The sequence below is a fragment of the Chamaea fasciata genome, unplaced genomic scaffold (assembly GCF_029207755.1).
Source record: "Chamaea fasciata isolate MVZ Bird 193981 ecotype frontalis unplaced genomic scaffold, bChaFas1.0.hap1 SCAF_1, whole genome shotgun sequence".
NCBI classification, from domain to species: domain Eukaryota; kingdom Metazoa; phylum Chordata; class Aves; order Passeriformes; family Sylviidae; genus Chamaea; species Chamaea fasciata.
The window spans coordinates 21832230-21858955 of NW_027094086.1; the positions used below are offsets into that span (position 1 = coordinate 21832230).

At 36.1% G+C, this 26726-nt stretch overlaps 1 protein-coding gene across 4 annotated transcripts in view; it reads right to left on the reverse strand.

The window, feature by feature from the left end:
- Window positions 1-26726, reverse strand: part of VPS13B (vacuolar protein sorting 13 homolog B) — a 430899-nt gene that overhangs the window by 62052 nt on the left and 342121 nt on the right. For all 4 annotated transcript variants that reach the window (XM_066178010.1, XM_066178000.1, XM_066177992.1 and 1 more), the window contains 4 exons: window positions 21068-21267; window positions 18234-18441; window positions 17701-17885; window positions 1795-1991 (listed from right to left, as the gene is read on the reverse strand). In XM_066178010.1, coding sequence (XP_066034107.1) covers window positions 1795-1991; window positions 17701-17885; window positions 18234-18441; window positions 21068-21267 — 790 coding nt within the window. The remainder of the gene's footprint in view (window positions 1-1794; window positions 1992-17700; window positions 17886-18233; window positions 18442-21067; window positions 21268-26726) is intronic.

The following is a 26726-nucleotide window of genomic DNA, read 5'->3' on the forward strand; positions in this document are numbered from 1 at the left end:
TCTCAGTCTGTCTTCACAGGGGAGATGCTCCAGACCCCTGATCATCTTTGTGGCTCTTCTCTGGAATCACTCCAGCAGCTCCACATACTTCTTAAGTTTGGGGCCCCAAGAACTGGACACAGTACTCCAGGTCTCCAGGTTTGGTCTCATGAGAGCAAACCCATGCCTCCAGATGATAAACACTTCTGAGGCAGGGAGTATAACTTTTTCTCTCCTCTGATTGAAATCAGAGGGTTTCCTTGTATATCCCACAGGTTTCTGGCTTCTGGAGTTCACCCTGACCTATACAAATCTTTAAATTTCTAGTCTACTGTTAGTTCACGTAGCTTTAAACTACACTTCTTAAAGCTATTATGAATTCCCCAGGCCAACAAAAGTATCCAGATTAGTGACTCTGCAGCCTCTGGACAAGTAGGTGTCACTTCCAGGAACTTTCCTTTGACTTTCCTCTTTCTCTTCTGTTTATTTACCTTCAAATGCTTCAGTAGTGAGGTAAATGTTTTTTGCTGCCTTCATTTTTCTCCTGCTATCCTTGTGCAGTGAACTGCAAATGCCTCAGTTTAATTCCTGTTGTTTCTGAACAATTACAGCTCATTAGCTTATCAGAGCTCCCTGAATGAAACACTGCATATAGTGACAAACCCTATTTGAGCAGAAAACAATAAACATGACTACAGTGCTAAATGCCTTGATGAAAAAATCTACTAAATTTCACTACATCATTTCCAGTTCCCACCGAGTTCACATTTCTGTGGTGTTAAGCTGACCAGGAAGGCAATTCTGCCAGGGTCCCACATTCAGAGGAATTAACCTTGTCTAAAACACTTAACTTCGCAATGATGAAAATGCATTCTTTCACAATTAACATCAAGAAATCATTTCCAACCTGATACTATTAATGGAAACCAGATGTTTAATTTTCTTCATTGATTTTGTTAGCCATGCTCATATTCCCTGATTTCTCTGAATTCTGTAGCTTCATGCAACACATATATGGATGCTACATACTCATTGAAGCCTGGGTTCATAAACAAGCAGCAAGAATCAGCAAATGAACCAAGAGAGTAATTGTTGGTTTTCTGCTCTAAATAAAAAATGTTAAGCAGGTCTTTGAAAGCAATTCCACTGCTGTTTCTGGACAGAATTTGTACTCATTTCTTTTACTCTCCGTATTAACCAAAATGGAATGAACGCAAACAGAGTGATTATCTGTCATTGCACAGTGTTTCTTGCTGTAAACATAATGAAAAATGGATCCCCAGTGTTTAAAAACACTGATTACTTTTTTTTCCTGTTAGCATAGCAAGCGATCTGTGAGAATAATAATGCAATACTATTGAAATAGTAACATTTTGTTCAGTACCTTTAAAATAGTCAAGTCTTGACTTGCACTGAACAGAGAATCAAGGTGATGTGTAGGTATTGCATGAAAGAAGAATGTTTACTGCTACATTATAGAACGGATTGCACCTAAGCCTTCTTTTGTTAATTAGCTGAATTTACTGCCTCGTGCAGCTAAGAGGTCTCAGGACCTGTTTGTCTGCACTTTTCAGTAAACCCTGCATTCAGGAAATGGACGGTTATGATGCTGCCAGGCTGGCTATGAACCTAAAGGAAAGCTCTTTTTGTGCACACTCCATACCCTTGTGTGAAGGTGAGCTACAGTCTGAAACTCGCGCAGGACGAACGACTCTTACTGCATATAAAAGAGGTACCTTGATTTCTAAGTCTCTTGAAACAGATTTCTCAGGAGTGCAGCATTAGATGTCCTTTTCCCTCCTCCTTCAAAATTACCTTTGGTCATCAGCCACGTTCTGGCTGCTGTTGAGGACAATCCTCCACAGGTCAGAGGCTATGAGCTCCTTCTGATCGTTCACGAGGCTGATACTGGGCAGCTGCAGTTCACAGACTTTGCTTTCTGATAGACTGAACTCCCGGAATGCAACAAATGATTTCTGAAGCTCATCCCAGTACTCCAAGCTGCAAGGAATCTGTGATAAAAGGGACAAGGCGCAATTACTTTATGGTTGATTGCAAATATAATGCATTTTAATCTATACGCTAAAACTGTAAAACTAATTAAACTAAATAGAAGCAAATGGTCATATAGAAAATCTTAATTGTAACCATTACTCAGATCTTGTGCTGTCTTGACTTAAATGAAAATGTTTTTAGAACATCACTGCAGACTAACACTTCCAACTTTGTCTTCCTCTGTATAAATAGCTGCTTGTTCCTCAGGAAACCATGAATAACAAAGACAATTAATATAAATATTATTTGTATTATGCAGCCAAAAAAGTCCATCAGATGTCTACATATCATGGTATCAAAGAAATTCTAGTAATCTTTTTTTTAAACTCATTGTTTTAGTTTTATTACATAACAGAATATAAGTTTATTAAACTAATCAGTGATGCAGAGAAAAAATCATAATAGACAACACAAGATTTTGTGTTGGGCCAACACTGCTGAAAATCCTGGGTGAAATAACAAAGCACTTGCAAGCATATGATCTTTTCATTCAAGGACTATTTAGACAAATAAAGGCAAATGAAACCAAATAAATACATAGTGGCTTCTGTTTAATTAGATCCCTAAATTTAAGTCTGTAAATCCACTTGGATTATTTTGGGATGCATCACTGAACTGCAGAGAAAGTTATTACAGACATATCTATAAACACTAGAAAAACAATTTTAATAAAAGTATAGATCTTAAAGAGTTGTATCCTAGGTGCCTTTTTTTTTTTTTCCTTTGGTAATAGCAAGAAAGTGAAGGAGTATATGAATTTAAAGCAAATGCAAACTCAGCCACCTATGAAGATTTTAGAATTAAGATACAGAAATCCACAGGTATGGCAGCTGTACATGCTCAAGAATTACTAAAAGTCAAGCTGACATAAAGCAAATAGTAAGAAAAAACTGCATATGTATGTGTTATTACCTGTTTTACCCCTGTGTATAGACAAACATACATAAATAACCAGGAAAAAAGTAAGGATGTGGCAGAGATGCAAGCAAATTTAGAAAAAGTTTTGTAAGCATTCTTCCTTGTTATTCAGTAAAGACTATAATGCAGATGGAGATGACAGTAAGCTGATTAATTAATAGGAATGAAGGTTAAGAAGGAAAATTCAGGGAGCTCAGTGGTTCAAGCTGGGGAGGGCAAAGGAACATAAATAATCACCAAAGAATTCTGGAGGAATTAACATGTGGAACCAAAGAGCCTGAATGATGGATTTTAACTACATATGTCAAGCCACAGTGATTTTTGAAGACTGAAAAAAGCAACCACAGTCACTAAATTTTTTTTAGTTCAAGATCTAGGACAAAAAAATTATCTGATAACTGTCAGTAAACCTCTGACACCAGTAATGTATGCAAATATATGTAAAACACAGTACCACAGCAGTGTCAATCAGAAGAGCTGATTTAATTTTGAAGATTAAAGTGTAAGAAAAAGAGATTGATTTAACATCAAAACCCACATGTCATATATGTAAAGATAACAACACATTTGTTTATAAGCTGCATATTCAATTGGAAAGAGGTGAAGATCTGCAAATGCCAGCTGGAAAGTGTGAGGCATTTTGATGAGGCCTGGAATACACAAATACCATCTTGAGAGACATTAGGTGAAATATCTCCAAAAGTGAGGGACAAATATTAATTGATTTGTATAGGACATCAGTGGGGACTCATCTGGAGTACGTCACGTTTCCAATGCTTCATCTTAAAACTATATTAATTTTTGCTGTGGCGAGTTGAAGACTAAATGAAATTAAACAACAGGAAGATACTGTTCCATCCAGACACCTCAAGAGTGAAACATTTAACAGAAGAAAGGTTTATAGAAATTCTGTGTCAAAATTGAGTTCCCCTAGGAATAAAGTGTAAGGCTAGAAACTGTACAAAGATGGGGACATGCAAGGACAGCGTTGGTGCTCATGAGAGCTGCTTTTAAAAGCCTTATTTATTAATTAGATGGAGAAAATAACAAGCTTTGTCCCAATGGGAGAAGGCTTGATGACCCAGGAATCATCTTTCTTGGTTCTCTGTTGCTAACTGTACAATAGTGCACAACAGCAGCAATAAGAAATACCATGTTAAATTTGTGGCCATATTTCAAAGCCACATTTAAGTGGCTCTTTTTGCTCTCAGTGCCACTAAACTTTTAGATTTTTTCCCAGAACTTCTCAGTGTTAAATTATTTGAATTTTTAACGCCTGTGGACAAACGCTCAAGATTGCTACACTACCACAGCAATGTTCCTACCCTCCAATTACGGATACATTGGATACATCCAAAGAACTCCCCTATGTTGACTAGGAACACATAAAGAGCATCTTCTATCATCTGTTGTCTTTTACACTACATTGCGGAGCCATTGACACTCACACACTTCCTTTTTTAAACCTTCACAATCTCCGCTGGTGATAAAACATTTGAGTTTAGTTAAATATTGTAATACTTGGCATATTTCCTATAGCATGAAGCCTTGGAATTACATAATTATAAAAGGATCGGTTTCATTTCTGACAAAAGACTGCAGCCTTTCATGGGTGCATAGATACTTTACATACAGCAGTATTCATTTCTACATACTTTTAAATCTCAGTCCCTAAAATACTTTGACATTCTTTTAGGAACCTGATTAAATATATTTGAATACTTGGTTTGGTCTTGTGCTTTCTAATGTCTATCAAAATTGGAATTACCTTTTCCTATCAACGTTATTGAGTAACGTGTGCAACAAAAGTCTCACAAAGCTATCATACATAGGATATTTATTTCTCTTAGATTACATCTAGAAACAAAACTCCTTCCTTAATGAGAATCTCACAAAATTGGATTAGAATAGAAAGTAATGGGGGTTTTAAAGGAGGCTAAGCAAGGTGATGAATTCTATTCCCACTAAGCTTAATGAGCTGGAAAAACAAATTCAAGAGTACAGTAAGATAATTTTTTAAGTGGCACTACAATACAAAAAGCCACCCCAAAACTATCAATAAGGATAGAGGAAAATAATATAGAAAGACCGAAAATTAAGATTCAAAATAAGGGCAGAGCAAAACTTGAAAACACCTAAACTAGATATCACACATCCTGTTTAAAAAAAAACCCAAAAAAACCCCAAAAAACCACCCCATCAAAACTTCAGTATTTCCACCCACTCAGTAGGTGGTAATCTATTGAAGCTACTCTTGAGGAAAAGATGGCAAAGTAAATGATGAAAATAATTATGCCACAACGAAGGAATAACTTCATAACTCGCCTTCAGGCTGTGCTCTGTGGTATAAACTAACACAGTGGAAGTTTCATCTGAGTATGAAGAAGAACTTCTTTATTGTGTGGGTGACTTGGAGAGATTGTAGAGCCCCGCTGGAAATATTCAAAAACCACCTGGATGCAATCCTGTGCTATGTGCTCTGGGATGACCCTTCTCAAATAGGGAGGCTGGACCAGAGGGTCCACTGTGGATCCTTCCAGCCTTATCAATTCTGTGATTCTGTATACTGCATGACAACTTCTGAAGAGAACTATGAAAAATTTTGAAAGGCACAGGAATGATTGCTGAACTCAGCAGTATGAGTAGCCAGAAAAAACATCACTGAACAATTAATGCAGACTGGTCAGCAAGTAGAAAAGATTATTCCTCTTTATTTTGTTTACAGTTTCTTCTAACTATGTTGTAATATGTCAAGAAATATACCAGAGCAAGAGACAGTATGTTTCAAAGTGTCATCTGCACATTAGAGATAAGAAATCAAGGGGAAACATTATGGGATTGCCTATACAAAATACAGCTCATGCTTTGGAACTACACAAACTGTAGGCTTTCTAGTTTGAAGCTTGCAAAAGACTTAGTTGACTTAGAATCTTTGATTTCTACATATCTAGCTTTATTTTTTCTAGGGGGTTTATTACTAATGCCTGATCTGGATAAGTTTAAGGAAAGATGGTAGCTCTGGGCAGTATCAGCTGCCAAAAATAATAGTTGAGAAAGCCTGGAAAAGGGTTATAAGCCAGAACTGAGTCATTAGCAGTGGGAATAAGTGAACTAGCTGCAACAAAAAAAAAAAAAAAAAAAAAAAAAAAAAAAAAAAAAAAAAAAAATCCCCACATGTTGAATTAAATATGCAGCTTTTACCTTAAAATATTTGAATAAAACCTACGCTACAATTCATGTAATTGTTAGCTCTTAGAAAATGTGACCACTAGGGCTGCCACTATAAAAGCAAACACAAAAAAAGCATATTTAATTTTTCTGCTAAACAACTAGCTTGGTTCTCCAGCAGACACTTCCCTGCAGCTTTTTGTCTTCTTCTGTAGCTGCCAAAGACAGTTTTAATTCCACTGATTGTATTCACTTGTCACTTAAGTGTGCATAAAAGTATTATTTAACCATGAGCTCAGATTTAACCAAGTAACTCCAAGCTCTGTTTTGCTAGAAAACCACACACTGTGGCAAGCACACTTATTTAGAAGGATGATTATGGCAATAGGGAGCAAAACCACAGTCAAATGCTTTATTTTTCAGCAGCATCTCTGTTCAATAACAGAGATTAAGCGCAGAAATGAAAAGCTGTATGAAACAGCCTGAACTCTAAGCAGAGAAATTGAAGGCTGCTCCTTTTTCTCTTCACTGCTGTGAACTATTGACACTGGAGATCTGAAAATGGCATGGCAGTGTTTGGAAGAAGAAGGAAAATGGTGTATTGGCAATGTACATGACACAAAAAACGGTACAGAAATAGTTGCCTTGGAGTAAAAAATCTTTTTAAGTAGAAGATAGGAGACTCCAGTTTCCTCTGAATCTTGTTTCACTCTATTTTAAGGTGAAAATTTTCATGTATATTGCACTAATATATATGAAAAACATCTCTGATTTGAGCAGAATTGAATCCTCCAATATATACACCTCAAAAAAAAAAAATCCAAACAATGAGAAATCTGAAAATCCTCATTAAACCCTGCATCCTTCAAGTAATTTCCTTCACACTTACTAACCTATCAGCAAGACAGTATGTTAGTAACCAAAATGAAGTACTTCCACTAAAGCACTACAATGTGATTGGGTTATTTTTATTCATCATATGTTGTGTCACACATTAACAGTACCAGAGTAATTCAATTCCTACTTGGAAACTAGGGGGTCAAGAAATGCTACACAGTCTGTTAACGCTGTATTACGCTGTTTCAGCCTTGTGTTTTACAAATACTCCTTATTCCCACTTGTGGTTATGTGTAATATTAAGACTTGACAGAGAGATGAGTGTTGACCCATAAGTCCCTTTTAATGAATTTCAAGATCACAACATGCTTCTATATTTTCCTGTGAGCTGATGTTATCCTCCCAGCTTTAGACTACTTGGCTAATTTGGACTTGAAAAGCGCCGGGTGCACACCACTTATCTGTCTACAGGCACATTTCTACAGCTGAGCAGAGAGCCAACACCTCTCTGCCACAACCTGCCACGTTACCATAAATGATCATACCAATATACATGATCATTCAATACTCATTTTGTCAGAATGCTAACGGGTCTCAGACATGGATGCAATTTTTAACGAGGAGAAAAATAATTAAAATATCTCCATTTCTTAACCACTCCCATCTTTTTCGTAAACGTCTTTTTTGTCTGCAGGAGAAAGCTACAGCCATCAGCCTACTTCTTTGAGGTTGTTGAATGAAGGCTGTATAAAAATACTGTGCCTTATTACTTACATACTGAAGTATATGATTTTTAAACTCAGTATAAAAAGATGAACATTAAAACCATATACATGCAGATTTCGTAGGCTGCAAAATACGTCTTGTCCAGTTGAGAAAGAAAGATATTAACAGCTGGATTACAGGATGTGCCTAATGTTTCTTTCAGTGATGTTTCCTTTTGAGTGATGTATTTGCTAGAAAAGAAGCTTTAACAGAAGATATATTCATTTCTTGAATCTCAGTCCCTCAGATCGTGGGCGCTTGCTTTTGGAAATTAAGCTTTTCTTGGTCCAGAAACAACTACTGTACAAAAAAATGCACACAGAAGACAGGAAGTGTGTGTGTGTTTTATCTTCTCCAGGCAGGGCCACCTCAGTGAATGAGGCAGAACACAACATAAACTAGCACTCTGAGTCAGACACCAACCCATACTGTGATTTTGACTTCAGCTTCCTGAGCATGAATAAACTGATTGCTCTGGAATAAAGCTATTCTTTTATTAAGATATTTTACTGGTTTAGGGCCAACTGTCTTAAAAACACAATTCTCCCATTAGGTGAACAGAAGTTGCAGTAGCAGGAAATAAAAAGTTTTGTCCAGATTTTTATAAGGAAAAAGTCTTGGCAATAACTACCAGGAACATTACTTATAAATTTGATTTTGAAGCATTATTTATATAAAACTAGCAAAAGAACTCAGCAGAAAAATATAATATGTAGAAAATATGCCCAAAAGAAAAATAATATTAAATAGAAGAGAACTTTGTAATATGCCTGTTCACACAACATACACAATTCAATATGACCAGTGGAACACCTACATTTTGGGTGAATGTAGGATCCTTCAACATTCACATTCCTGTGCATCTTGTGTGACTGACAGTGTAAAATCACGCTACAAACCACTTTCCTGTTAGATAATATTTTTTAACCTTCCTCAGAGCTACGATAGTTTCATATCTGTGTAGAAAACAGACTCTCCTGGCACAGCTACAGACCACCAATATCCCCATTTCATGAAGGAGAAACCAAACAACCAAACCACCAAAAAAAGAGTAATGGCTTACAGTGAGGTAAAGAGAGAGCCTTGTATAAGTAGTTTTAGGATTAGCAGTAGTACCAGGATTAAAATCATTTAGTTGTACGAAGTATTTGCTGTCTCACCCACCTCTGTCTCCTTTGCATTTTCATTACAGTTTTCTGCACTTTGAATATATACCTGTATATTTCAGGCAGTAAAATTTATTCCACTATTGTACAGTCTCAATTTTCAACATTCTGGAATAATCAGACACCCCAACTAGAGATGTTTCTCAAAATTATGTCATAGAATTTCTTTCCAGAATTCTTTTACTTCTCTTATAATTTTTAAAAATAATTTTGGTCCTAAAGCTAGGACATTTAATTGCAAATACTCACTCTAAAATTTAATACATAATATCTCCTTAATTTGATTTTTTTCCTTTATCTTTAGTGTGGTCTTTGGCTGACTAATGAAAATAACTACTATTTAGCTATCTGAGTAATAACACACCATGGCTCTTTCAACTCCATTAACATAAATACTAATAGTTCTATCAGTATATTTATTTCATTTTATTTAAATTTACATCTGTCCTGCAGTTTATAAAATAAATATCAAATAGACTTGTAATAAAGAGATATGAAAGAAAACTCTTGTCTTCTGAGAAAAGTTGTTCTTTAAAAATACATGACTTTGTTTTAGCTGACTTTGGAAAAAAGCTTCTATACATCTTCAACTAATAGAAGCTATAAAAAAACCTTTTGTAATATTGGAACCAGTTGAGAAACCACAAGTATTCAAATGCAGGAAATCATGATTTTATAACATTTTAATGTGATCTACTCTTGGGAAACAAAGTTAACCAAGCCCTATTTCTGTACAGGAAATATTCCACTGTACAGTTGTAATACATTGTGGTGAGGGGTACAGCTGCAATTTTTTCACCTGTAATGCCCCACTGGTATTGTGGCTTACTGAATTGCATCAAGATTGCCTTCCTGTCCGGAAAGCCCTCTAAGTACAAACACGACTCTAAGCCCAGGTTTTATTTTCCCCTGGTATCAGAATATGGTAATTTAAGAGCCCTGAGAAATGCTTTTTAACCTTTTAGAAGAAATACGTAGCATTCTTTTATTAGGAACTATGTTCTTTGCCTTTTTAAAACAACATATGACCACCTTATCAATTTATCAGGCTAGCAGGTTCAGAGCAAATGCAGGTGTGTGGAGTAATGTAATCTGTCACAGATACTGGCTTTTTTCATTATGGAAAAACTACTCAAAACACACTCACAGCTTTTTTTAAGAAAGCATAGAATAGTGCTGGGCTATAACTGAGATTTCTGCAGAATTTTAAACAGGAATATTATGCACTGCTAAGTGTCAAACTTTTCTACTAATTGTCATTCACCTTGAGACTGAGTTTATGTGATGATCATTTGCCTTTTGAACAGCAAAAGTAACAACATTTCTTTAAATCATTAGATCCTAATGTATTGTTTCAAATATTGAGAAACAAAAGTATACAGATTGGAGATCTTACATTAGGGACTCACCTATTTCTTGCACCACCCTTTATTGTCTCTTTCTGATACAGGAACTATCTTCCACATTTCATTTAAGGTTTTTAATTTTCTAGGCTTCAGTATTTATTAATAATATAAGCACTGTGATGTTGAAATGTAGTCACCTCTGACCACTGAGGTTAGCAGTCTATTAATACACAAAGTACCTTATAATTTTCAGTATATGAGCTATTTTGACCACATATTCTCACCACAGTAAAGCCTCACTCCTATGAGAAGTACCACAAAGTCAATGTACAGCCGTAAGGACTTGGGTTTGCAAAGTTTCATAAATCAGAGTCACAAAATCTGAAGAGTACAGAACACGAGGAGAGTGTAAATCTGTCATTAAGATAATCTGATGGTTTCGTCAGTCCTCTGGCACCCGGTAGAATTTTCACTGGCTCAGTAACCCCTAAGGGTAAATTTCACTGTGATGCACAGGCAAATTATGCACAACTTCCATTAACATTCCCAACAAGTTACGCTTAACTCCCTGCAGACTGCACAGAAACTCTAGGACAAACGATACAGTCTCATCTTGATGCAGGGAACACTAAGATCACACAGCAAAATAATTAAGATTATGCACACAGAAACCAGTAACAAAAGAGTAAAGTCTGAGATAATCCTACTCTCAGGCAAGGAAGTTCACAAATAATATTTAAAGCCGGAATTCCCTAAGAGAACAGGCTCTGTTTCAGCATCTGCCTAAGACTCCAACTTTCTTACTCCCTATTTCCTTCCTTGCAAGAAAATGAAGACAATGCTTATAATTAATAGCCAGAGTCTTAACTTCAGAAAACACGTGCAAAACTCAGATCAGAAAATTTGCTTGCCTACAGATCATCTGAAGTGTAAGTGGCTAGCAAAACCAAGCCAACCTACGGGCCTCTTACACAGACCAGCTGTTTATGTGATGACCTGCTCCCATTTTTGTGCTCATGCACGAACAGAAACACTGCATCTACTGCTGAGAAAGAGGTTTCCTACATTAGAATAAATGGCATTTGTTACACTTCTAGTTTATGATCATGTGTGTTCAGTAATAATTGTTTCTCTTCAAGCTTGTTGCAACTCTTCACAAACTAGAGAAATAATAAAAACACTGTATAGAATCTTTATGTATTAGTAGTATGACTATTACAGTAATTTTTAATAACATCCAAAGGTAGAATTAACAAGAAATGTAAGCTTTAAAAAGCAGAAAAAGAGAAATTCACAACACCCATACGAATTTTTTCTCCATCCATCTAAAAAGTCTCATTATTTGAAGACAGTACTGAACTGGCAGTAGATTCAATACCTCGCAAACCAACAGGTTTATCAAGAAGCATGGTTGAACTTTACAGCTTATTATCTAGTAACACCATGAACTTAAATCACTAACCTGTCACACACAAATCATCTGATTTCCAAAATAGTTGTTGTTTTGGGAATACAAGAAATAAATCAAAAATCTGTGGTTTCCCAGAAAGAACTTTTCCCAGACTCTCAAATGCCCAGCTGAATATTGTAGCCCCAACAGGGAATGAAAAGTAAAAAGGAAGCAGAGTCAGCCAAAAATGAGGTATTCTCTGTTAAAAGGAAAAATGAATGTCTTTGACATTGATCATAATTCTTTTCCTGTTGACTGTCATGTCAAATCCTTCCTGGAATAATGACTTACAGTAGGTCTAATGTCAGTCATTCTTAAGCTCATGCTTCCTTAAGTCACTGTTTAAACAGCCACAAGGCGTTAGAAAATTACTATTTATTGGCTGACAGTGTTGAAAAAATCAGATTCCAGACGAGCAAGTTTGCAAATGCTTTTTTTTTTTTTTTTTTTTAATACACAAATGCACGTGCATGTAAGGCAATGCAACAGACAATTTTTTGAATCCCTAGTTTTTGAAGTTGGAAATATTTTATGTTCTCCTAAAAGAGATTTCACCACCTTTGGAAATGCTCTGTGTGGATTTTACCACAGTGGTTTTATTTACGTAGTCTTTCCTTATTAAATCCCAGTTAAGCCCAGTTAACGTCAGAACTACACTCACTGCCCTAAAATATTCTTCAAGTAGACCTTGAGATTTGGTTAATTTAATCATCGTTTTCTAAACTGTTCTCTGTATCTTAGGACACTATATAAAGAAGAAAGGCCAGAAAAGGAGACCTCAGCATACATTCATCTTTTCATCAGCTGTTAAAATGCTGACTACACTTGCATGCAATAGGAATCCTGGCAGGTACACAAGGGAAACACCCTCAAATACAAAAACCTGTCAGTTTATAGTTCAGCAGATATTTTAACTTCATATGGAGAAATGAGCAAATGCCACGGTTTATCTTTCTTTTGTTTAACAGCTTGCATCTCCCACTGGATGACAATCCAAGAGAAAGAATTTTAAGTCTGTGTTAGTGATGCATCTTAAATAAATCAGATAACTCAGAATTTGGAACACTACACATTGTATGATTACTTTGATTTTCTCCTGCTTTTAAATCCATGCCGCTTGGGTAAATGCTCTTGTAACAACACATAGCTTTTGTCTGAGATATGGGGCAGTGCCAGCAACATCCCTCATTGGAAAGATAACTCTACAATGGAATGACAATAAATGAGAATCTCTGTAAAAGGTTCACTAGATAAAACAGGCCTCCAGCTGTACAGGAGATAATTTGTGTGTTCTGTTCACCTGCCTGCACAGAAAAGCAGAATATTTCCCTGATGGCATATGAACTGTTTTCCTACCTTGGTGAGCCCCTCCCAATCTTTGCTCTCTCCCCTGCCAACCTAAACCTGTCAACCTTGTCCTTGGTAAAGATAAATGATATAAAAATATAACCGAGATTACATCAGAAAAGTATAATGATATCACAGAGAAAGAGAAACATAAATCTGAGATTCTTAAGACTGCAGGAAGACACACAAAGACTTTGAGGAAACTAGACACACAGTGCAAGTATAGTTCTAAGCCATGCAGCACAAATATTCAACAGAACTTTCTTTGAGGTTAAATATCTACATGTAGCTAGCTTCATATTGTACCTGCACAATGTGAAAGTCACTACTGAATCAGTAACAGATTTTTTTTCACTTTTTTTTTCCTGCTTTCCCTCTTTTGAATTTTAAAAATATCACAGAAACGAAGATGACTTGTCCTTTCTCACATATAGACCTGACAGATCCAAGAAACTGTAAAAGCACAGTAGAATTGAGCACGACACAACAGTTCTGAAATACATCCCTTTGTGATGATGTAGAATGTATTCCTCAATTATTCTTTATGTTCTGGGACAGTGGAATTATCTGCATAAGAATAAACTATTGTCTGAAATCAGAAATTGCTCTTACTCCTTTCATCCTAATGCCATACTTTCAAGGCAACCAGAAAAATCAGGATGGAGGAAATTGCCACAAATTGTCTTTCAACTGTCCTAGTAGCCAGATCAAGGCAATGTCCTCATCATCTAGGAGATGAAGAGAGACACTGTGAAGCACTTGCTCTGAAATTTAGACTGTCCAGCCCATTTTTGTTCCTAAAGATGCTCATGTATCTTCTAAAATTCTGATATCTCTGCAGGAAACATTTCAACATACATTCTAAACCAGAATCTGCTTGAAGACTATGACCATGCTTCAAAGTTCTTGGAGAAAGACACTTCACTGTCAGATTTCATAGGAATGAGAATCATCTCTGCCCACAGTTTGCAACTTTAACTGCCACGCCACAAGACCCTCACAAAGCAAATAGAAGGCCTTTTCCCAGTGATGATGAGCTGGTTGCCTTATAGATTATAGTTTAATGTTAAACTGGGAAACTGGGGCATGCCTTAGGTCTTCACATGTGAATACTCACTGAGACAAATTTATAAACACCTGCACAGTTTTTATTACAGAAATTACCTGCACACGAGAGTGACCTAAATGTAGCAGTAACTAAATTTTTGGAGCAAGATCAGTGAGGTTTTTTTTTTTTCTCTGGTTTTGCGTACACAAACAAAAGACATACATGTCTTTCTTTAAGCACAGAATAAAATAGGCTTTTGAAGTTGCTCATCCACATATCTTTAACCACAAGACTTCCTCCTACCAGCAGTCAACTTGAATGATTTAAGTTTCATCTGTTTTAATGGAAAAAGTCTCAGAGAGCATCTCTTTTTTTGACTTATCAATATATCAATTTTCAATATTTTAAAAATAATGGAATTACTACTTCATCTTGTTCATTACGTTTTGAATAAATTTTGTGAAAATTTCCCAAGTCTGGATTTCCCTCTAGTCCTGAGGTGGACATATGATTCTCATGTCAATACCATTCTACACCTTTGAAACACCTTTGAAAGGTGTTTCCTCAAATACTAGTTCTCTGAAAAAATGGCAAATCACGCAGAGCCATTTGCAACATGGGAAAATGCGACAATAAGGGCTTAAAGATTCAATAGAAAGTGTTTGCCACGTCTGTTAGACAAGAGGAACAACAAATTCAGATACTTTCAACCTCCGCAAAAAAATACAATCCTGATGCAACTTCTTGCAATTGGATCTAGGATTCTCACTTCCTTCAAACAATTAGATCCAAATTCTATTTCAAATTGCTAAAGAAATGCCACGTGTTATGCCATGGCAGAGACATCAGTTACTCCTGTTCCCTCCACAAATAAAAGCAACAATGTTTGGACAAAAAACAAAGTACTAGAAACTTGACCAAAGAACTTGTTTTGTAAAAACAAAGTACTAGAAACTTGACCAGTGAAACTGCTTACCTCTGCAACAACACAGGGTAAAGAACAAGACAACAGCTCTTGGGGCAATTTAGAAATAGCAGCAAGATAAGGTTCAATAGAAACAATATAGATCATATCAACTCTTACAATCTGAAGCTATTCTCTATCCTTTGATTGTACCAGATAACACACACCTTCAATATTTAGAAAAATTCTCTTTATGGTGAAGCTTTTTCAAGTTCCAGGAATTTGAATAATGGCTATAAAAGCAGAGAGTTCTGAAACCTACCCATGATTAAAATGTTATGCTAAAAGTTTAACAAAGACAGAAAGCTAGATGAAATGTCATAGGAACTTACCCAGAAAGAAAGAACACGCAACTGGAAAACTTTGAATTCAAGACAAACTACAGAAGGGCACCTTTGACTGTATCTTTGTGAAGTAGAGGATTAATGGAGACTGGTAACACAGCTGGGGACATTATGGGTCCTCCTTGCATTTGAACATATACACAATCCTGGGAAAGATTTTAAAGTATATTTTTATGTAGCTTGATATCATTATTGTCTTTAAATTTAGATCCTTTTTCCAAAGAAGCTGGAGTCTTTGGCTTGCAGATGTTTCTCTAACGTTTCATTTCGAGAACTGAATAAAATAAATGTTGTTTTTTCTTTTTTCTCTTAATGTTTAATGAATTTTCCATATGCACTAAATCCACAGTATATTAATTAACATGTATCCATACAGGGAAGAAGTGGAGCTGATGAAAGGCCTCATGATTAACTTAAATTAGAATCTGAAATGTGACATGAGTATTTGGTAAATGCAATTTACCTAAAGAAATTAAAAACTGACTGTATTACTTATTCCACTCACATACCTCAGTTAGATTAATGAAAAAATGCACACTTGTCCATGTTTAAAATGGCTGCTCATCAGATGTATGGCCATTTCTGGAAAATGTGATAAATCACCACCGTGAGCCAGGCAACAATTACTGCCATAATTAATGGCCACAACCAAAGCGTGGATCTTCTTTGTAGGCATTTCTGCACCTCCTGTGCCCAAAGCAGAATTTTTGACTTGATGCCCTCTAATTTGGATGATATCTTTATATTTTCTCTTGTGGTAGAAATCTGAAGAATTACATGAACACCAGCAGAAGCTGACAGAACCTGATCACTGGTAGCTGAGTGCTTCTCACTCCCTGAGGCAACCATAGTAAATTGGACCTTTCTTCTCTAGACCGTTGTATGGAAGCACAAAGCAGAACTTGCCGAAAGTCCAGCTCTGCATGCCCCCTTGAAGAAGAACTGATATTCCCCTTGCACAGGGTCATATTATTCCACAAGCACATACATAATGGTCCATGATATCTGTTAGCTATAATGGGAGTGTAACGTAATTAAACCAAAACCTTGGTGTGCTGTGCTCCAAAAATACCAGCCTGAAAGAAGGCAAAATGCCGGCTTTCATGGCAACCTAATAGGGTCATCAAGACAGCCTGCAATAACACAATTTTGATCTTTGATTCAAACCTCATGCCAAGTGGAGCTGATTTCTTCCATTTAATTTTAATTTTCATGTAACTGAAAGGAGCTGACATTTGGCTGTCTAGAGGGCAAAGAAATTGGCAGGACACTTACATGATCTCACCAACAGTATGTGCACGGTAATAACATTATACCATTTATCTGAGGAAGATTATCCTACTTATTCATAACTCAAAGCATATTGGTGAATAATTCAATTTTAAAAGCAATTTTTAACATCACAGCAATAATGAAATATAATTCAACAGTTTTGAACAAATAGGAAGAACTGGAAAATATTTATTTCCCTTGACTCACAACACTACTCTGATTAACAAACAGATTGAAATTAAAAAAAAATAATGACAGGTCCAATTTGTAATACAAAAGGGAAACAGAGATTACCAGAATTAAAATTGAGCTAAAATCAAAATATGTATGCAAGGAATAAGTGAATTTAAAAAGAATTACACTAGACAGGAGAAAATGCATACATTAGAAAGCAAAAATTCCAGCACATTAAGGATCAGTGTAATTTTGAGGTATGGTGTCTTTTGGGGCAAGGAGACTGCAGCACTCAGCCTTCCTTCAAAGAGAAGTTCCATGATCTCACACAGTCAAACTGTCCCATCCACTTCAACCCTCTCAAGGTAAAATGAGAGAAAACAGACCCTTTCCCTCTGCCCTGCGGATCTTACTCGAAGCAGGGAAGCCATCTCCCATCACAGAAACAGGAGAGAACAGCCAGATTGGAGATTTTACTTCAATGATTCCACTAGATCTTGGAAATTTCAGACCAGGTCTTTCCTCACATGTTTCAGTTTCAAACCAAATGAAGTCTTTAAGCAATGACTGATGGGTGAAACCATAAAAAGAAAGAATAAAAACTGGATGCTCACAAACTAAAACTGATAAACTTGGCAATAGCTTATTATGCAACATAAAAGCTTCAGAGGTAAGTGGGTAGAAGGTTTATACAAGTAATTTTGAAACTAAAGATATGCTCAGACTGTGCAGTGTACCTCATATTGGTTTTATAGAGCTCCAGACATTTGTTTTGTGCTTGTTTTTAATAAATCTGAGTTTGAAAACTTTCACTTTACAGCAGTAACGTTTTCATTTGTTACTGAGAGTAGAAAACTCATTACCCACCTGAAGAACATCTCCAAGGTCAGCAGTGCTAATGTCTGGGTCTTCAGTGGTATTAAAAGGAACAGGGTTAATTCTTACAAGAGTGAGCACTCTGGGTTCTGGGTATCTCCACAGCATCATTCCTGGACTATCCTCAGTTTCATTGTAAAACACAACTTCATAGGCACTGGGCAGCTTTTGTGCTTCTGTCAAATGAAAGAAAGCTATAATCTGTTATACAATTTCTAGAAAGAAACATGCTGGTTTATGAAAGCAAAGTGATTAAAAAGAAATCCCTTGGGATCAAAAGGAGAGAAAATAAAAAAGCAATTTCCCTGACTTTTAAAACATTACAGCTTAATGGAAAGAAATAAAAAAGTCTTTTAAAGTATTTTTTTTTAATTCTAGCAGATGTCTTTTCAATGGCTTTTCCAAAAAATATAAATTTATTCATTGTAAGGGGCAAATAATGTCTAATAGGTTACTATTGTTTTTACTTTATAATATAGAAAAAAAGAAAGAAAAAAAGAGAGCCAAAATTATATCCTTCTTACCTGCATCATGTATATACTGGAACAGGCCTGTTCTCAGATCATCTGAGGTATGCTCAGTTTTTGAGGCCTGATTCCTTTCTGCAGAAAAACAAGTGGGGTACGTACGTTCAGGTATCAATGTCTCTACACTGCCCTTTTCAGTCAGGTACTGCCACAGGAGCTCCTGGAGAAGAACTAAACAGTTCAAATGCTCCTGACCCCAGAAAACCTTTAAAAAGGAAAAAAAAAAAAAAAAAAAAAGAGAGAGAGAGAGAGAGAGAGAGAGAAAAGGTGAAAAAAAATACATACAAATATTCAGCCATTTTTGAAGGAAAAAACACCTCCCCAAAACAACAGGAACTTTATACAGCTTTGAGTCTGCTCTACTTACACCTTAATTGCTTGCAAGCATTCTTAATGCTAAAATAAAGAACAGAAGCAACAAAATATCTTTATAAAACCATTTGTCAAATTTGCTCTTTAATTCATTCTTACCATTTAACAATTCATAGTGATGCTGCCTGGAAGACCACAGATCTTTAAAATTATATTGAAGAACTGTACGTAATATTAGGACTGGTCACAAGTTTCTCAGTTTAAGACATGACAAAATCTCTTAAAGATACAAAGTTTAAACTCCTCAAAGAGCTTGTTGCTCCAAAACTGGAATTCTAGAATACATTTAAAACTAAGTGACACAGCAAAGAAAGTGACACAGCAGACATATGAAAGATCATCTTAAACGCAAAATTGAAGCATATGTATTGGGTGTTCTCTAAGTCCTCCAAGTGAGGTTAAAAAGTTCAAAGTTTTCTGAAGTTTAAAAAAGAAATACAGAAAAATATCTAATAAAATTGGGAATGCAAAGTCCAGAAGATTCACACACTTTGTAGCAAAATAAAAGGCAAGAAGGCATTCCTTCCTCCTAGCTTTGACAAGCGTTGCTGCTTTTTTCAAATGAAGCTCCTGTTTGAGAGAATTGTATTAAGGGGGACAAGTCCTTTAGATTTCATGTGCAGGAGCAGGCCTTGAAGCAACATGGAAGACGAGGAAGCAACTAGCAATTAATACAGAAATTAGACTTGGAACCAGCGTAGGAAACCAAAATCCCCAGACAGTAAGTTCAAAGCCCATGGTAAAGGGTGTGAGTAAAGTAAACAAATGTGTGCACATAAAGAGTAGTGCAAATTTTTCAATGGGGGAACACCAGTTTTCAAATGTGAAAAAAAAAGATCAAAAGATGCCTAATGGGAGTGCAGTATAGCTGCCAAGATGGCTGGATTTTCTTGCCCTACATCTACAAGTAAGCACACAGAATAAACCAAGACCCTGTTGAAACACAACCACAGCCAGTCCTGAGCTAAGCATTCCCAGGCTAGGCAGGTCATGCACTGAATTTAGTGCATCTCCACTATGGTTTCTAGAGTACCTCTGGTCTCTAGACCACACCTACTCTAGCACCATCTTAAAGGAGCTCTCTGTCACCTCAAGGAAGCTCTCTGTCACCTCAGAGGCCCGAGTTCCCCACTGATAGAGGAGGGATGAACGTTTTTTCTCCCTCACCCTTCTATTAATTTCATTTGTAGGCAGCTGGGAACTCCAGGGCATGGAACTCCTGCTACAATATTCAGAGATGAGACACTGATTTAACACAATCTATCAAGGTTCTGCTGCAATACAAATTAACAGCGATAGATGAGGTCATGTTTAGAGCTGGTAAAATCATTAGCCATAAATAAGTTAATTTGAAACAAAACTGATAATGATTTTGTCATCATTCTCAAATCTATTCTGCCAAACCAAACACTTAATTATCTTCTGCAAAAGTTAATTGTCCCTAATTACACCTTAATAATAAATGGATCTCTGAGACTTATAGGTTTTTTTTTTTTTTCGGTACTCATCAAAACCCAAAATTTTGAAAAAAAAAAAAAAAAAAAAAAGAAAGCATTTTATTACCTACACATAGAGGTACTCAGCCAAGTACCTGTGAAAAACAAATTTTAAAAGGGGCAAAGAAACAAACAAACTTCATTCAATAATATATTTTTTTTCTAAATTTGTATTATCTGATTAACCCTATTTCCAGTGCTATGGTTCGAAGGCCTTCTAATGCCAATTCTGGGAAAACACTTAATGACATAATTAAATGTCAAAATTTCCTTTTTGTGTTTTATATACTTGATTTATGTATTTATTTTAAAACATTCGGTGTGTATAGATACTATAATAAAAATAACGAAAACAAGACATATCTTAAAGCCCACTTGTTTAAGCCCCACATAATCTATTTTTCATTTCAAGAACTCCCATGCTTCCTGGACTGATTTCAAGTTGTGGGCACTTCCTAAAAGGAGGGGCTAGCACGGAAAACTGAGTATTAATTGCTACAAACAACAGTTTGCAATTACTCCCTGGAGAAACTCGTGTAAGTTGAAAAAGAAAGGATATGTACTTCTTAAGGCTACCCCTAGGCATTACAGACACATAGATCATGGACAGACAAACACACACTCATCAGAACAGGACCCTAGATATTAAGTGTTAGTAATTTGATCCAGTAGTTTTAAGGAACACACACATACACAGCTAAAATACAGGGCTTAAGCAGTATTTAAAAAAAAAAAAATCAAACCCAAAACATTGTACATAATTTTTCAATCAACAGTTTACAAGAAAGAGTAGATACTTACTTTATAAGGTAAAATAAAAACCACCCAAATCAAACATGCAAAAATCCCCAACCTAGCGACTGGCTGTAGGATGCAAAGGCCTTCATGCAATTTATTTATGAAAATTCAACCATCCAAAGCCAGTCCAGTTCAACAGCACAACCATACGCATCTTATACAGACCTGCAGCAGTCCTCCTCTCAAATCAATGTAGATTTTTGGAATAGATTGCTCTGGGCCAGGATCACCACTGTGCTTACACCACTTGGCTTCCACATTAACAGAGCAGCAAAAAGGGCCGATCAGAGATTTGGCTCTTTCTTTGAGACTTGTTTTAAGCAAGAAATCTTTTATGTCAAGGACTAAAGATGATCCATGGATTCCTAAAAAGAGAGAGAGAAATTTAATCCCACTGGCAGTTACTCTCCCAACATTTTTGTGCTTATTTCCTAAATTCACTTTACCATGAGCCTGGGGATCCCTGCCCGCAAGCCTTTACTCACACAAGTAGTCCCACTGACTTTCATGGAAATACTTGTGTGGACAACCACTCTCCTCTCCAAGCAAGGGCGTCACAGCTGGGCAACAAGATCTGTAATTTTTTAAAAAAAATTTCCTGTTTTTTTACTTAGCTTGCTCTTCCCACACTATCAACCCGGCTTTATACCATGTTGCAGTTAAAGAGCAGGTATGTCTCATCCACATTCCTTACAAAGAACCATTTGCCAAAACATGGCTTTTTGCATTTTGAGTATTTTAAGGTTTATGAGAAGAGACATTTTTCATTAAGCTAGGAATTTTTTTTCCAAATAGTCTATTAAGAACAAGAACATCTGCTTCACATGATTATAGTTCAAACTGATAGGAAATAGCGATTTTTAACAGTTCTCTCTGCTTTTGTTCAGGTTAATTACTATAGCATAACACCTTGCTCGACTTAGAAATACTTAGCAGGAGAAGAAGAGTACTGTTTGAATTCAAATAATTTAAAACAAATGCTTATCTCAAAATATATAATGCACATTTCCTGAGAAAAGAGTTCAAAATTTTCATATCCTAACCTTTTGAACTTTACACAGCTTCATAAAACCTAAAAATGATAATGGCAGATTATATTTATGACAGAACCTACATACTCTCATAAAAGACACAAACATTTTGAGGATAGAAGCATCATCTAGAAATATCCCAGCTCTTGTGAATTTAACTTACTGCCAATCACTGCTTAATAAAATAAACCATACCTAATATCTCTATTTCTTTTGTATATTTATATGGAAAATACTACATCTGAGATTGGCTTAACTTTTATCTCCTTTGGTACTAATACTTGGACTCAACACCCTGAACGTTGGATACTTTATAACTACTTTATAATGCACACAGTTTATTTTTCTAATGAAACTAGACATTTTAAAAAGGCAAAAGTTTTTTTAAAAAAACACCTATGGCTTACACAGAGGTGTTTCAAGTTTCATTTTAGATTTTTTTAACTTTGCTGGTAGAAAAATCGCCCCAAAACACAACTCACTGTTTTGAATCCATGCAGTAAAACTTCTCCTATGAATCACTCCTAGTATCCAGGGAAGATGTCTGCATCCTGGGGCTTGCAGTTTCATAATATTAAGTAGCATTTTTTGTAATGGAAGGAAATACATTGCATATTTTTTTAAAAACCTGCCAACATTAGGAAGGTGGTTCAACAGTGCCCATAGTAATGGCACTGAATTGTGTCCAACCTGAGCAGGAACCAGAAACCTAAACCATCTCTCCCTTGAGCAGCTGAAGTTTAGGGGCTCAAACAAACCATTGTCTCATGCCAATCAACAGGACTGGGAGAGGAGTCCTAGCTACGGGTTTTTTGATTTAGGCTGGTTTCTGAAATCCTTCATTTGCTCTCATGGGTAACAGGCTTATGGGACAGATCTGTTCAAGGTGGTTTTTGACACTGAATTTCAGTGATGATCAAGAAAACTTGCATCAACACACACCAACACCCTGCTATGGTTAGCTATTTTAAAAGGCATGACAGTATTTGGAAATTCTTTTTTTTTTTTTTTTTTTTTTTTTTCATGTTCTATATGGAACTTCGATTTTAAAGAGAATGAATTCTTGGTAACTATTCCACAAATCTTCAATATAGAGAAATGTTCTTTCTATAGTTTTATTGGAATATGTGCCAAGTTGCAGAAATAACAAAAGGGGAAAAGGAATGCCAGAATACAAGTGGTTTTATTTATGTTTTCTTTCACTGGGATTACACTTGGAAGGCTTATGCTTTGCAAACTCTTTGTGTTGTCATCTCAGCTCCACAAAGTACAAAGAAAATGCAATATCCAGCAGCTTAGAAGCAGAACTGAGCATTCAGCACATAAGGCTGCTGGTTCAAAATCAGCAATGCCTTTCTCAAATGCTAAGCAAACAATGAGAAATGAAGAAACAATTAAGAATAAGGAAGTGTTGTTTTGTTTTCAATACATGAAATATTACAAGACACATCCATGGATTGTGTCCTACAAATACCAGGAAAAGCTCAGGATCTCAGTGAGAGATTTCTTTTTTTTTTTCTGTGACCCAGATTGCTCTTGTGCAGACAAGAATCACACCCTCGTCCCTTCTAGCAGTTGTATCTACATGTCCTTTCAGGGGTGGACTGATTCAGTGTAAAAAACCCACTGTTCACTGTTAAAAAAATGCAACACAGAGAGCATTTACACAAACTTGCATGAAGTGATGTTTTGAGGAAGCCTAAATAAAACAAATTAAGAACAAGTATGCACAAACTTTAAAAAGCAATAGTAAGTAAAGAGATCTCTGTGTCTGAAAGAAGTTTCAATAGGGCACTATTGCTACGGAAATCCTAAAAGTGTACATTCAGTCAGTGAAGTGCTCTCTGTGACTAAAGCAATCACCTCAGAAAAATAAAGATGCAAAATAATTTTCCCTTGTTTTTGCCTTCCCACCCACTATTTCCAGTCAGTCCTTCAATGCATCTTTCACAAATCTCTATTGCAGAAGTCTACCTTCAGTTTAAATAGATTAAATCAAAGTCTCCATTTGAAGTGAACTTGAGATGGCAGCACAAAGAAGCACTATATCTTCATAAATGATTGCTGTGACATGTAGAAGTTAACTTGTGCGGTTTGGATTATGGCTCATGAACACCAATGCACTTTTCAGTACGTGCAATAATTTACTTTTAGGAACAAATAGTTTCATGACTTTTAAAATACTCCTCCAAGAGACTAATAAATAAGAAGCACTTGCTTTGGACAGTGTTTAAAAAATGCTGCCAGCCCTCCCGTGTCAGACTCCAGCCAGAAACACAATAGCACCACAAAACACATCTACCCTAAAGGAGCAGAAGAGAACTTAGACCAGGCTTCTGTGTGCTATTGGAAGGATTACCTTTATGGTGATATATGCTCAAAAGGAGTATCCAGGTATTTTTATATGGTTGGAAAAACGTAAGAGGGTTTAAAAATAGCTAGCTTGTCACATTCAAGAAATTACCTTGATCCAAAATTAAAGGCGGAAATCATTACAACAGAACAGTGAAAAAATTTCTCCTAAAGACATTTACTTTGACACTCTAACATCTTTTTTTAGTCAGTATATCTTTGATTTATGCTAAGATTTACAAAGACATCTCACAGAATCTGAGTACCTTTATACAACATTTCACATAGATTAATGTATATATATAGTTACAGTAGAGTTGCATTAGCATTTGTCAATAATAGGAAGCTTCATCCTTGTTAAACTGCTGTGTGTGCATAAATCCATTTGTGTGAATAGAAAAAGAAAGAGCTGGCCCATTTTAATAGATGCAGCAAATATATAAAAATAATCCTTGCCTTACAGTAATAATCACTTAGGGTGTAAGCAATACAGGTATTAAGAAAGAGCTCTGTTTTTCCTGGTTATCAGAGGGAAAGACAATGTTTTGACATAAACAGTGGACTTTCTGTTTTCAAAAACATTTCAGTGCTGATATTTGAATCAACTCCAAATGAATTGAGTAGAAATAGAGAAGGAGCCTTCTTTCTCCTATTATTCCTTGTGCATTTGCTCTTCCTTAGCTGCAAATGCTGTTTGGTTCACTGCATGTCACCTAATGCAACACAGAGCATGATTTTAATTGGAAGACTTCAACAGGGGATGAGAAAATTAAGAAAATGAAAACACATTTATTTTAACAAAGGTAGCAAATGGCACTGAACTGGCACTTAGCTCTCTTTTGAAAAGCCAGTAGCATTGCTGCAAACAATAGCACTATGCAGAAAATTGCTTTTCTGAGTTTGGGGCAGCTCAGAAGCAAGAGTGTGTCCCAGAGCACACAGTTCCAGCCATGCTGGTTCAGAGGCATGTGAGCAATGTGGTCCCACTGCCAGCAGCAGCCTGTCGAATGTATTCCCACCCAAGGGATCGTGGTGCCCTCTGAAGGAAGAAGTCCAGGTTTTCCCATGGGTCCTCTGCTGAAGATCAATTAGCAAGTGGTTTTCCTTACTACCTTCTACTAAAGTGATAATCTGTGATATTTGATTCTGAACATTGACTCTTCACACCTGTAACTTCAGTAGCTACTTTCAGATTGTCAGTGACATTAAGACAGCTATTAAAATGTAAACATGCCATTATATCCAATATGTTGGTACAACTATCAACACAATTCTTTCTGCCTAAGAAAACTGTAGATACATCACAAACTGAGTAGTTATACTACGGTTACAATGCTCTGCTGACAAGTATCCTTGACAAACCATCTTCTGAGAAGAAAGGGTAACAAAGCTGTGAAAATAATTACAGGGGAAGCACTGCAGTTAATTTAAGAGCCAGCCAATTTACTCAAGTCTGGAAACAGCAGTAGCAAACAAACGGTGAGGCATAGTAAAGAACAATTTTAGGAACAATTTTCCAGGAGAGATTTAGTTAACAATCCACTGACCGCACTGGATTTCTGATTAGTATCAAGCCGAATCTTATGATGGTTCATTCTCCCCATGAGAACAATACCTACATGTTACCAATTAGCTATTCTTTAGTGAAAGAGAGTTTTTCAGCATTACATTGGGACACATATGGGCTCTGTAAAAACATGAGATGTGTAACACACGGTAAACAGAAAGTAATGATCTTAAACAGGCCAAACCCTTGAATTCATCACTAATAAATGTCCCCATGCATTCAGCGGTACTGGCTGCTGGGAGCCTGTTTTCTTCAAGTACTTCAAACACTAAAATCCAGGAACATTTATTATTTTAATCCATTACAGGCAGTGGTTGATTTAACTTTATTGGTTGCGGTGGTGGTAGTAGTTATAGTAGGGGTAAAGCTATGTTCTTTTACACATCATTTCAAAAGGGCTTAATTATATTTTATAGCTCAGGCCAGGAATCCTGCTTGTTTTGTGTCTAACAAGGTTCAAATGGAGTTCAGGTCAGTGATGAATCAGAAGAGAAGTCAAAGATGGTTATCTATTTGAAATGAGCTCATCTCCCTAAAAGAATAACTGGGCAGGTACATCATGTTAATTACACTACGACGTACTAAACAACTGAAAAATCTCAATTCACTTGGTGATTTGGTAGTTTTGGATTTTGTGATGCCTGATCACAGAGGATATATTAAAGTTTAGATCCAAAGGGATTTTAATTTTTGGTCAAGGCTGTCTTTGGAGTACAATAATTTAGAATATATATGCAAAGCTCCATATTGCCTTATGTTATTCCAATTAGGTGGAAAAAACCACACAACATAAACCAACAGAAATAGTGTTCATTTTGCATCTGTGATTCTAGCTTTCAAAAGAGAGTGCTATATCGATATGAGAAGTACTTGG